Consider the following 12,712-nt stretch of genomic DNA (forward strand, 5'->3'; position numbering starts at 1 on the left):
AGCGCGAGCAACGTGATAGGAGGAGACCGGTGTGGGCTTTCTCATTTTACGCCACCACCTTTCACTCAGCATAGATGTCGGATTGGGAGGAAAATGTACTGGGAAACAAAACACTCCTGGGTTTCCATGGAGTTTTTTCAAACAAGAGGAGCGTGTGACCCAGTTGACTCCAAGAGCAGGTCAATCATTTCGATCCCTGGCCTGCAACATTTCTGTCACATAAAGGACAACCAACATGTGGTTTTTGTTAAAGGGCCAGTGCAGCAGAAAATTTGATTTCCCTGTGTTTTACATACAGTTGAAGTCGGAAGTTTACATACACTTAGGTTGGAGTCATTAAAACTCATTTTTCAACCACTCCACAAATGTCTTGCTAACAAACTATAGTTTTGGCAAGTCAGTTAGGACATCTACTTTGTGCATGACACAAACAGACGCCTCACAAGTCCTCAACTGGCAGATTCATTAAATAGTACTCGCAAAACACCAGTCTCAACGTCAACAGTGAAGAGGTGACTTCGGGATGCTGGCCTTCTAGGCAGAGTTGCAAAGAAAAAGCCATATCTCAGACTGGCCAATAAAAAGAAAAGATTAAGATGGGCAAAAGAACACAGACACTGGACAGAGGAACTCTGCCTAGAAGTCCAGCATCCCGAAGTCACCTCTTCACTGTTGACGTTGAGACTGGTGTTTTGCGGGTACTATTTAATGAAGCTACCAGTTGAGGACTTGTGAGGCGTCTGTTTCTCAAACTACACATTCTAATGTACTTGTCCTCTTGCTCAGTTGTGCACCGGGGCCTCCCACTCCTCTTTCTATTCTGGTTAGAGCCAGTTTGCGCTGTTCTTTGAAGGGAGTAGTACACAGCGTTGTACAAGATCTTCAATTTCTTGGCAATTTCTCGCATGGAATAGCCTTCATTTCTCAGAACAAGAATAGACTGACGAGTTTCAGAAGAAAGGTCTTGTTTCTAGCCATTTTGAGCCTGTAATCGAACCCACAAATGCCGATGTTCCAGATACTCAATTAGTCTAAAGAAGGCCAGTTTTATTGCTTCTTTAATCGAACCCACAAATGCCAATGTTCCAGATACTCAACTAGTCTAAAGAAGGCCAGTTTTATTGCTTCTTTAATCAGAACAACAGTTTTCAGCTGTGCTAACATAATTGAAAAAGGGTTTTCTAATGAACAATTAGCTGTTTAAAATTATAAACTTGGATTAGCTAACACAACGTGCCATTGGAACACAGGAGTGATGGTTGCTGATAATGGGCCTCTGTACGCCTATGTAGATATTCCATAAAACATTTGCCGTTTCCAGCTCCAATAGTCATTTACAACATTAACAATGTCTACACTGTATTTCAGATCAATTTGACGTTATTATAATGGACAAAAAAAAATTGCTTTTCTTTCAAAAACAAGAACATTTCTCAGTGACCCCAAAGGATTTTTCTTTATTTGTAATATTTTCTACATTGTAGAATAATAGCGAAGACATCAAAACTATGAAAAATCACACATGGAATCATGTAGTAACCAAAATATATTTTATATTTGACATTCTTCAATGTAACCACCCTTTGCCTTGATGAAAGGTTTGCACACTCTTGGCATTCTCCCAACCAGCTTCACCTGGAATGCTTTTCCAACAGTCTTGAAGGAGTTCCAACATATGCTGAGCACTTGTTGGCAGTTTTTCCTTCACTTTGCAGTCCAACTCATCCCAAACCATCTCAATTGCGTTGAGGTCGGGTAATTCTGGAGGCCAGGTCATCTGATGCAGCACTCCATCACTCTCCTTCTTGGTGAAAGAGCCCTTACACAGCCTGGAGGTGTGTTTTGGGTCATTGTCCTGTTGAAAAACAAATGATAGTCCCACTAAGCACAAATAGATGGGATGGCATATCGCTGCAGAATGCTGTGGTAGCCATGCTGGTGACACCTCCTCCATGCTTCACGATGGGAACCACACAAAGATACGGCGGTTGGAACCACAAATCTCAAATTTGGACTCATCATACCAAATGACAGATTTCCACCGGTCTAATGTCAATTGCTCGTATTTTCAGGTCGATCGGGTTCAATTCCAGGCTCTGGCTGGGCCACTCAAGGATCTCTCTGTACTTTGCTCTATTAGTTTTTCACTTGATCCTGACTAGTCTCCCAGTCCCTGCCCCTGAAAAACATCCCCACAGCATGATCCTGCCACCACCTTGCTTCACAGTAGGGATGGTGCCAGGTTTCCTCCAGATGTAACGCTTGGCATTCAGGCCAAATAGTTCAATCTTGGTTTCATCAGATCAGAGAATCGTGTTTCTCATGGTCTTAGTGTCTTTAGGTGCCTTTTGGCAAATGCCAAGTGGGCTGTCATGTGCCTTTTATTGAGGAGTGGCTTCTGTCTGGCCACCCTACCATACGTGCCTGATTGGTGGAGTGCTGCAGAGATGGTTGTCCTTCTGGAAGGTTCTCCCATCTCCACAGAGGAACTCTGGAGCTCTCTCGGAGTGACCATCGGGTCCTTGGTCACCTCCCTGACCAAGGCCCTTCTCCCCTGATTGCTCAGTTTGGCCAGGTGGCTAGCTTTAGTAAGAGACTTAGTGGTCCAAACATCTTCCATTTAAGAATGATGGAGGCCACTGTGTTCTTGGGGACCTTCAATGACGCAGATGTTTTTGGGGGACCCTTCCCCAGATCTGTGCCTCGACACAATCCTGTCTCAGAGCTCCTCAGACAATTCCCATTGACCTCATGGCTTGGTTTTTGCTCTGACATGCACTGTCAACTGCGGGACCTTATATAGACAGATGTGTGCCTTTCCAAATCATATCCAATCAATTGAATTTATCACAGGTGGACTCCAATCAAGTTGTAGAAACATCTCAAGGATGATCAATGGAAACAGGATGTACTTGAGCTCAATTTCAAGTCTCATAGCAAAGGGTCTGAATACTTACAGTTGAAATCAGAAGTTTCCGAGCCAAATACATTTAAACTCCTTTTTTCACAATCCCTGACATTTAATCCTAGTAAAAATTCCCTGTCTAAGGTCAGTTAGGATCACCACTTTATTTTAAGAGTGTGAAATGTCAGAATAATAGTAGAGAGAATGATTTATTTCAGCTTTAATTTCTTTCATCATATTCCCAGTGGGTCAGAAGTTTACATACACTCAATTAGTATTTGGTAGCATTGCCTTTAAATTGTTTATCTTGGGTCAAACGTTTCAGGTAGCCTTCCACAAGCTTCCCACAATAAGTTGGGTGAATTTTGTCCCATTCATCCTGACAGAGCTGGTGTAACTGAGTCAGGTTTGTAGGCCTCCTTGCTCGCACACACTTTCAGTTCTGCCCACAAATTTTCTATTGGATGAGGTCAGGGCCTTGTGATGGCCACTCCAATACCTTGACTTTGTTGTCCTTAAGCCATTTTACACAACTTTGGAAGTATGCTTGGGGTCATTGTCCATTTGGAAGACACATTTGCGACCAAGCTTTAACTTCCTGACTGATGTCTTGAGATGTTGCTTCAATATATCCACATAATTTTCCCTCCTCATGATGCCATTTATTTTGTGAAGTGCACCAGCCCCTCCTGCAGCAAAGCACCCTCACAACATGATGCTGCCACCCCCTGTGCTTCACGGTTGGGATGGTATTCTTCGGCTTGCAAGCCTCCCCCTTTTTCCTCCAAACATAAGGATGGTCATTATGGCCAAACAGTTCTATTTTTGTTTCATCAGACCAGAGGACATTTCTCCAAAAAGTACGATCTTTGTCCCCATGTGCAGTTGCAAACCGTAGTCTGGCTTTTTTATGGCGGTTTTGGAGCAGTGGCTTCTTCGTTGCTGAGCAGCCTTTCAAGTTATGTCGATATAGGACTTGTTTTACTGTGGATATAGATCCTTTTGTACCTGTTTCCTCCAGCATCTTCACAAGGTCCTTTGCTGTTGTTCTGGGATTGATTTGCACTTTTTGCACCAAAGTACGTTCATCTCTAGGAGACAGAACGCATCTCCTTCCTGAGCGGTATGACGGCTGCGTGGTCCCATGGTATTTATACGTGCATACCATTGTTTGTACAGATGAACGTGGTACCTTCAGGCTTTGGAAATTGCTCCCAAGGATGAATCAGACTTGTGGAGGTCTACAATTTTTGTTCTGAGGTCTTCGCTGATTTCTTTTGATTTTCCCATGATATCAAGCAAAGAGGCACTGAGTTTGAAGGCAGGCCTTGAAATACATCTACAGGTACACCTCCAATGGACTCAAATGATGTCAATTAGCCTATCAGAAGCTTCTAAAGCCATGACATAATTTTCTGGAATTTTCAAGCTGTTTAAAGGCACAGTCAACTTAGTGTATGTAAACTTCTGACCCACTGGAATTGTGATACAGTGAATTATAAGTGAAATAATCTGTCTGTAAACAATTGTTGGAAAAATGACTTGTGTTATGCACAAAGTAGATGTTCTAACCGAATTGCCAAAACTATAGTTTGTTAATTACATCTAGATGTTCCGCTAGCGGAACACCGCTCCAATATCCAATGATAGGGCGTGGCGCGAATTACAAATTCCTCGAAAATCCGAAAACTTCAATTTTTCAAACATAGCTATTTTACACCATTTTAAAGACAAGACTCTCCTTTATCTAACCACACTGTCCGATTTCAAAAAGGCTATACAACGAAAGCAAAACATTAGATTATGTCAGGAGAGTACCCAGCCAGAAATAATCAGGCACCCATTTTTCAAGCTAGCATATAATGTCACAAAAACCAAAACCACAGCTAAATGCAGCACTAACCTTTGATGATCTTCATCAGATGACACTCCTAGGACATTATGTTATACAATACATGCATGTTTTGTTCAATCAAGTTCATATTTATATCAAAAACCAGCTTTTTACATTAGCATGTGACGTTCAGAACTAGCATCCCCACCGAACACTTCCGGTGAATTTACTAAATTACTCACGATAAACGTTCACAAAAAACATAACAATTATTTTAAGAATTATAGATACAGAACTCCTTTATAAAATAGCTTTTCGGTGAAAGCACATTTTGCAATATTCTGAGTAGATAGCCCGGCCATCACAGGCTAGCTATTTTGACACCCACCAAGTTTGTTACTCACCAAACTCAGATTTACTATAAGAAAAATTGGATTACCTTTGCTGTTCTTCGTCAGAATGCACTCCCAGGACTTCTACTTCAACAACAAATGTTGGTTTGGTTCCAAATAATCCATAGTTATATCCAAATAGCGGCGTTTTGTTCGTGCGTTCAAGACACTATCCGAAGGGTAACGAAGGGTCACGCGCCGGCGCGTTTCGTGACAAAACATTTCAAAATATTCCATTACCGTACTTCGAAGCATGTCAAACGCTGTTTAAAATCAATTTGTATGCGATTTTTCTCGTAAAATAGCGATAATATTCCGACCGGGAGACGTCGTTTTCGTTCAAAGACTGAAAATGTAAAATGGACTCTTCACATGCACGCGCGCTCCCGTCTCATTGTTCTCAGATCGACCACTATCCAAATGCGCTACTGTTTTTCAGCCAGGGACTGCAGAGTCATCATTCAACGTTCTGGCGCCTTCTGAGAGCCTATGGGAGCCTTAGAAAGTGTCACGTTACAGCAGAGATCCTCTGTTTTCAATAAAGAGGCTAAAGAAGGCCAAGAAATGGTCAGAGAGGGCACTTCCTGTTTGGAATCTTCTCAGGTTTTGGCCTGCCATATGAGTTCTGTTATACTCACAGACACCATTCAAACAGTTTTAGAAACTTTAGGGTGTTTTCTATCTAAATCAAACAATTATATGCATATTCTAGTTTCTGGGCAGGAGTAATAAAAATATTCAATCGGGTACGTTTTTATCCGGCCGTGAAAATACCACCCCCTATCGATAACAGGTTTTAACAAGAAATTTGTGGAGTGGTTGAAAAACGAGTTTATAATGACTCCAACCTAATGTATGTAAAGTTCCGACTTCAACTGTACATGCATAATTGCATTTGGGGTCACTTTTGATAATGGTGTTTTCCGCTAATGGAACATTCACGCTTACAGACTACTACCATGTGCGCATTGCTGCGCTTATAATGTGAAGAAATAGCCTAATAGTTTATTAACATTTTAAGCAAAACGTTCTGATCTGTTGCGTCAGCCACATTGCATAAAAACTTTTTTTTGATGCTAGTGGTTGTAATAATTTGGGATCTATCGCATCCCACAACCGTACCAGACTATGTTTGGAATTTTTCTTTCTCGCACAGAATAGAATAGGTCGACTTCTGTACTATGGGGGATAGTAGATTGACATAGGCTAGTGCTTTTGCTGTTCGTTAGGCCTACTCATCTTCTTGGATGACGAAAAGTAAATGTGGACAGTTCTTCAAATATCTTCAATATGCACCTCGGGATTGTATAAGTACACGCGCAGTTGTATCCTCGATGTGTCTGTCTTAACTTGTAGCCTGTGGGAAAGACCAGATCACATGACGGAAAGCCGTGTGAGTAATAGACGCTTTGGATTGCGCAGCACACTCAGGGAGAAGGGCAAAACGCAGCACTCCGGGGCGCAAAAGGCATGGATTTTTTTAGGGTGCATTACGGCCATCAAGGGGAATGCCACCGTGAAATTCAAGGCATTATGAAGTGCTTGTCAAATTGCGAATGAGACTATTGGAGTGTGTACAGCCTGCGCAAAAATAAGTTGCTTTCAAGCAACTTCTTTCAAATCATTAGTCTCATCATGCATGAAGGCCAAGAAATGTATTAAAAATCAAAACATATAGCCCAACTTTTGTAAAACAACTAAAGTTACATTAATTACTCTAAATGAAGCATATAGGAATACCTATTTCTTTGTTAACCGCTCAACACAGAATAGCCGCATGTGTGCACTCCCTCAAATCGTTTTGAGAAAATGTTTCTATTTTATTCAGCTTGGTATTCTTCATACTATAAAATAATATTAAATAATGCCATGGAATTATAAGCAAATCTTGTCTGCTAAATGAACTAGTGTAGCCCACAACCATTTGGCATAGCCACATAAGGACAAGTATGCTATTATTTTTTTCTGGAATAGACTTTTCATAGTTTTCTTTAAACTGCATTGTTGGTTAACGGCCGTAAGGGCCTGCCTGTAAGTAAGCATTTCACTGTAAGGTCTACACCTTTTGTATTCGGCGCATGTGACAAATAGCACTTGATTTTGATTTGACTAAATTTTCTTCATATCATGCTTCTTTAAAACTGTCTTTGGGATTACAGACTAGGACAAGCAAGGACAGATTGAAAATGTCACACTTGCCAACTGGTCTGCGCATGCTTTGAGAATACGCCCTGATATTTCGTCTGGCCTGGCAGCCTTGCGAGTGTTAACCTGTTGAAAAGTTTTACTCACTTCAGTCACGGAGAGCGAGATCACACAGTCGTTTGGAACAACAGGGGCTTTCACACAAGTCTCTGTGTTGTATTCCTCAAAGCGAGCATAAAGTGGTCGTAATTAAGAGATACATGTTGTCAAATATTTACTCTCGTCTAGTCACTTGCTGTGATGTAAACAAACAATGGAAGTCCTTCTGGAAGTCTGTCCTTTCTGAAAAGGACAGCAAGCATGATCTGCTTCATGAATGTCTCGAAGATTTCTATGCCCTTTCTTTTAATAAATATTTTTGACAAACAATGTAAGCTCAGGCCATGTATTGTAGTAGCGTAATATTATCCTAATTTAGCCCTGCACCCACACCAATCAACCAACATCCTGACATGCCCTAATATTATGGATGAGGGTGGGCACAGCAGGGTTAGACAGACTCTACACCTCTCCGATATATCCAACTGTCAAAAATGCTTTGTCAATTAAACTCAAATGCTTTTGTAGTGAATCTATCTGCCTTTGAGGGTGTCACTCTTGCATGCCATTCCTTCCAGGAAGGACCAAGTCAGTGCCATGATAATGTGAGGCCTGCTTAGATATAGGATTTGAATGGATATTTATTGTAGCAGAGGATGATCAACAAATAAAAGCAACAACAATCAACAGACCGTAATATGCTATGTGGGTGTGGCCTAATATAAATGTCTATCTATCTATTGTTCGTCTATGTAAATAAAGAAATAAACTGGAGCCTGTCCAATGTTGTGATCAAAATACAGGGTGGATTTTCACACTTCTAAAAGTGTCTGGCCGAGAATCACTGTCAATAAACATATAAAACTGTCTAGCTTTAAAGGGAAAGGGGGATACCGAGTCAGTTGTACAACTGAATGCCTTCAACTGAAATGTGTCTTGCGCATTTAACCCAACCCCTCTGAATCAGAGAGGTGCGGGGGGTGCTGTCTTAATCAACATCCACGTCTTTAAATGCCAGTCATCCGCCAAGAAGGTCTGTGCGAAAACTGGTGAGCTACTTGTCCTGTAAGCTCTGTTATTCTACACCATTGATACTGTACTGAGCAGACTAGACTCAAGCCAAACATCCCCTTCATGATTGACGGGAATTAGAAGAGGTACAGAGCTTTTCGATAATGATTAACGGAATGTCCTCTTTTCACCATTCCTAAAAAAAAGTGTGTGAAACAAACAATGAAACCAAAGTGACATATCTGTGCCTGGGAGACTGTATACAAACCTGCCACTGCATTAGCTAGGCCACATGTGTGTCACATTGAAGTGACATATTATTACATAATGGTATGACAGTGTTATAGATGTATCATTATTGATTTCCAGATTTTCTAGGCGCAACATGTGCTCTCTCAAAATGATATATTATGGGTTATTCTGTTCACTTGAACAAAATGTACAGAGTGAATGAATGATGGTTTTAACAGCTGTGCAAATAGGCTATAGCCAGCCTACCTCCTGCAATCAATGATTGTATCGGCTTTATGCATCCTCCTGTCATTTTTTAGTACGTTGATATGTCACCTAGCTTGATTCCATGCCACTGTTCCATTTAAAGGGTGTAATGCACATGCCAGTCAGACCTATGCAAAATATTATATAAGACAATAAAATGTATTAAATACTTACGAGGTCCGATTTCCGCTCGTTCCCAGGTAGTGCTGCACGAGAAGACATTGTCCCTGAGGTATCCTTTCTATTAGGCTACTTGGTTTTTATGTAGGTAACAGTTATATACAGGATTATATTCTACCGAAGATAACAGTCGACATTGGCCGCTCCACCGCCCAGCCAGTGTTCCAAGGCAATAGACGCCTATCCTACCGGCAACCCCAGGTTCGAGAGCAGTGAGACAGAATTGTATCCTCAAATTCTCATTTTCATTGTAAAAGGCAGCACCGAACACGACAGTATACAGGCAATTGTCTAGAAAACTGTCTGAATAGCCTTCTAGGCTATCCACTTCATGTTTCGCTGATTCTTCATGTGAAGAAAGGCATCAATGATATACCTCATTCTGGAAATAAAATGAACACAAAATAGGTTTCTTGTCACTATCGCACCATTACTATACTAAAACAATTTTTTTAAAGCAATTCTGTGTTTCCAGTGATGAATGTGGGTGTATGTCAGGAACAGAGCAGTTTGTTAGATCCGACAAAAAAAACAATTGGCAAAACAAAAAACATTGGTCAGGTAGTCTGCGCGTACCACGACCATGGGTGGATGTCTGTCGTTGAAAAATTTGTATTTTTGGGGGATGTGCCAAATGATGCCCGCAAAACCAACCACTCCCAAGGCAAAACACTGAACGACTTAAGCCTAATTGTCAGCCCACATTTCATAGTTGATTAATAAAGAATTAACCGTCAAAAGAAACAATACAACGACATGACAATTGCGGATAGAGCATGGGCGAATGTACCGTTACCCCCTTTCTCTTTCTGCACGTGATGGACCACTTCCTGAAAAAGTAGCCGTCGAATAACACTCAACGTTCGGAAAATGATTTAACTTTTGACTCTCGCAGATATCCTACATAACTATCTGTTGTAACATTTGCCTACAGAAAACGGCATCTCCAAACTGTATGACAAGAGCAAGAGGGAAGAACGTCAAGAGAAATAATAGGCAGGGCTGCGTCCGAGGCTCAGTAACACACCCTTCCCCCATATTCTTAAAGAGACAATCCCCCCATTCATTCAGCGGTAGAACAGCAGTTACCAACACGTCAACCACGTTGGCAAGCAATATTCTGTACAGTAATGTCATCACTTGACGCTGCAGACAGCATGTCTTGGGCATTTGACAACAGGGAAGACAGGGCCCTGTCTGAAGAAGACACACTTTAACAAAGGAACAAACTACTGCACTTTTATGTAATTTCCCCTCCACTTGTAATTTATATTGTTGTGAGAACAAACCATCTGTTCTCTGGTGTATATCATTTCTATGTTTTAATCTATCTATATTATTCATGTCTATTTATTGATTATACCAAGTGGGTGATGACAGCAGAAGCACATCACCAAAGACTATAGTCTCAGCTGTACAAATCGGACACGAGAGGGTCGGGCCCATGAACACCTCATTCTGCTGTGGTCCCCGGGCACTTGGTATTTTGTTATTGAGATAGGCATATAGTGAATGTTGGTTTAGCGCTTTTCTTGGTTTCGCATGGGTGATAGAGCAGTATGAGAGCACAGAAGAGCAGTGTGTGAAAGTGAGTCACTATTGAGAAACAGTGTGAACCTGACAAGTTCCACGTGTCAAACTCTCTCTAATCAGCATCTAGTCCCTCAGCATCATTAGGCAGTCATTTGGGACCAAATCATTTGGGAACCGCTTTATGTGGAATTTTCAATACTCCTAATGGAGTATGTGCGAAGGCAGGTAAAGTGTGGACGTCAGATGCTGCTGCTCTTTCCATGTACCATGGAGAGAGCCTAGACATGATTGTAAGTGATGTGTGCACACGGAGCGGGTCAGGGTGATCGACCAGGGCCCAGCCCCACCACTGCAACCCTGGTTGACACTGAGGAACTGAACACAAACCACCTCCAGTCAGGTCCACTGTCCAACAGAGCCTCCACTGTCTGACTCAAGACTCTTGGCAGATCTGATTTGATATAGCTTCATGAATGAATAGTATTAGTACTGTATTAATAACCCATTAGTAGCCCATTCATTCCGAACATGTTACCTTACGACTTCAGCTGAGAGAGTATTGAACCATGTGAACTATTTGTCTTCTACATTACTATTAAAAAACATGCATACTCAGTGTAGTACATACATCACATGGCAACATGAACAGTATCAGCTGTTATTCAAAATGCTTTACATATCCTCAGAGGCTGGTTGCTTCTGTGCTGACACAAATGGAGGAGAGTTACAAACTACTGCAACTTCTCTCTATTCCAGTTGATCTACTGTATTTCAGACCTAGTCATCTCAATGCACTAATTACAGCTGTTGGTAGGCAGTACCACGGCCAACCCCCCATGCCTCCCACTGCATTAATCTCTAGTCTGGCAGAGATTATGAGGTCTGGAGGCACATTGGAGGCTATGCTCTGCCCTTAATCAAGTGTCTGTCCAATCCTGACTGTCCCTGAACCCCAGGATGTTGTTGTTCAAAGTTTACAAATACTTTTTTTGTGAACAAAATCAGGCAATAGAGTCATTATTATATTTGATGCGACTTGGCTGTAATTCAGATATGCTTGAAGATGTTGTCCAACTGTTTATTTGAATGCAAATTGTTAAAGGAATATAAATAGATACAAATAAAGGATTGTACACATTATGGTTTTCAAGAGTATATGGGCAACAGAATAATTCATTGGTTAGGTTATCATTGAAATAGGCAAGATTGGCATTTTTAGAAATTATTTTTCTAATATCTCATGTATCGTTATCATACTTTTGCTTGTTATGTTTACCTTGTATGTTGATTGACATTTTTAAATAACATCTTGTTCGTGAGAAGTTGCAATGTCATCCTGTTTGCTCTCTGTGCTGTGTTGCAAATTGTGTTACATTATAGAGGGCCACCTAGTGGAGTAGTAGCCGCATCATGGCCAGAGGCATCCTTATAACTGCTGTGATGGCGTCATCTTGTGGTTATCAACGATTCTGTTTTATTTTACTTGTTATGTGGTGGCAGTGTTTTGTTGCGTTGTCAGCAAACCCCCTTTTTAACATTATAATTGTGACATGGTGATCGCCTGCTGCTTTGAGCCCGAAAACCCTCTTCCATTTGTGTAGTCTATATAAGAGAGAGGGTAGAGCGCAGCATCAGGAAGTCAAAATACTTCCAGTCTCCGAACTGGAGTGAGTTTGAACTGGAACCACAGGGAGGCCTATTCAAAACAGCCGGGGAAGCACATTGGCCTACAGTAATTTAATCTTTCATCCTTGTTTCAAGTTTCAGCATTTAAATTAACCTCTTGCCACATTTTGGGTCACAAATTGAAGACTCCCACTCTCTACCGTTACCCTTTATGTCTGCGTCTATTATGAGATCAACTTGATCACAAAATGCTTAAAAGGGTGAAAAAGACAAGAGCCACTCGAAAAAGAGCCTGGAAAGACATCTTACAAAAAGGTCTCACTTTCATCTAGCATAGCCTTCCTTGCCATGCTTCAAGGCTCTCAGATATACACTTGGTGATTGAAACTAATACATTATAGAAGGAAAAAAGAAATAGGAAGTGAACCAGCTAAACAGACCATTGCTGCATTCTCTCTCTCTTTCTCTCTCTCTCTCTCTCTCTCTCTC

At 41.2% G+C, this 12,712-nt stretch overlaps 1 protein-coding gene across 6 annotated transcripts in view; it reads right to left on the reverse strand.

Annotated features, from left to right (window-relative positions):
- The window catches only part of LOC106612588 (MAP/microtubule affinity-regulating kinase 4), a 61,847-nt gene extending 51,764 nt beyond the window's left edge, over window positions 1–10,083 (reverse strand). For 3 of the 6 annotated variants that reach the window (XM_082956239.1, XM_082956243.1, XM_082956242.1), the window contains exon 1: window positions 9,059–10,082. In XM_082956239.1, coding sequence (XP_082812365.1) covers window positions 9,059–9,106 — 48 coding nt within the window. In that variant the 5' untranslated portion in view covers window positions 9,107–10,082. Of the gene's footprint in view, window positions 1–9,058 lie in introns of all 6 variants that reach the window. The other 3 variants (XM_082956240.1, XM_082956244.1, XM_082956241.1) reach the window with 3 other exon arrangements.
- Between the last annotated feature and the right edge of the window lie 2,629 nt (window positions 10,084–12,712).

Source organism: Salmo salar, chromosome 09 (genome assembly GCF_965601325.2).
Source record: "Salmo salar chromosome 09, fSalSal1, whole genome shotgun sequence".
In the NCBI taxonomy this organism is placed as follows: Eukaryota; Metazoa; Chordata; class Actinopteri; order Salmoniformes; family Salmonidae; genus Salmo; species Salmo salar.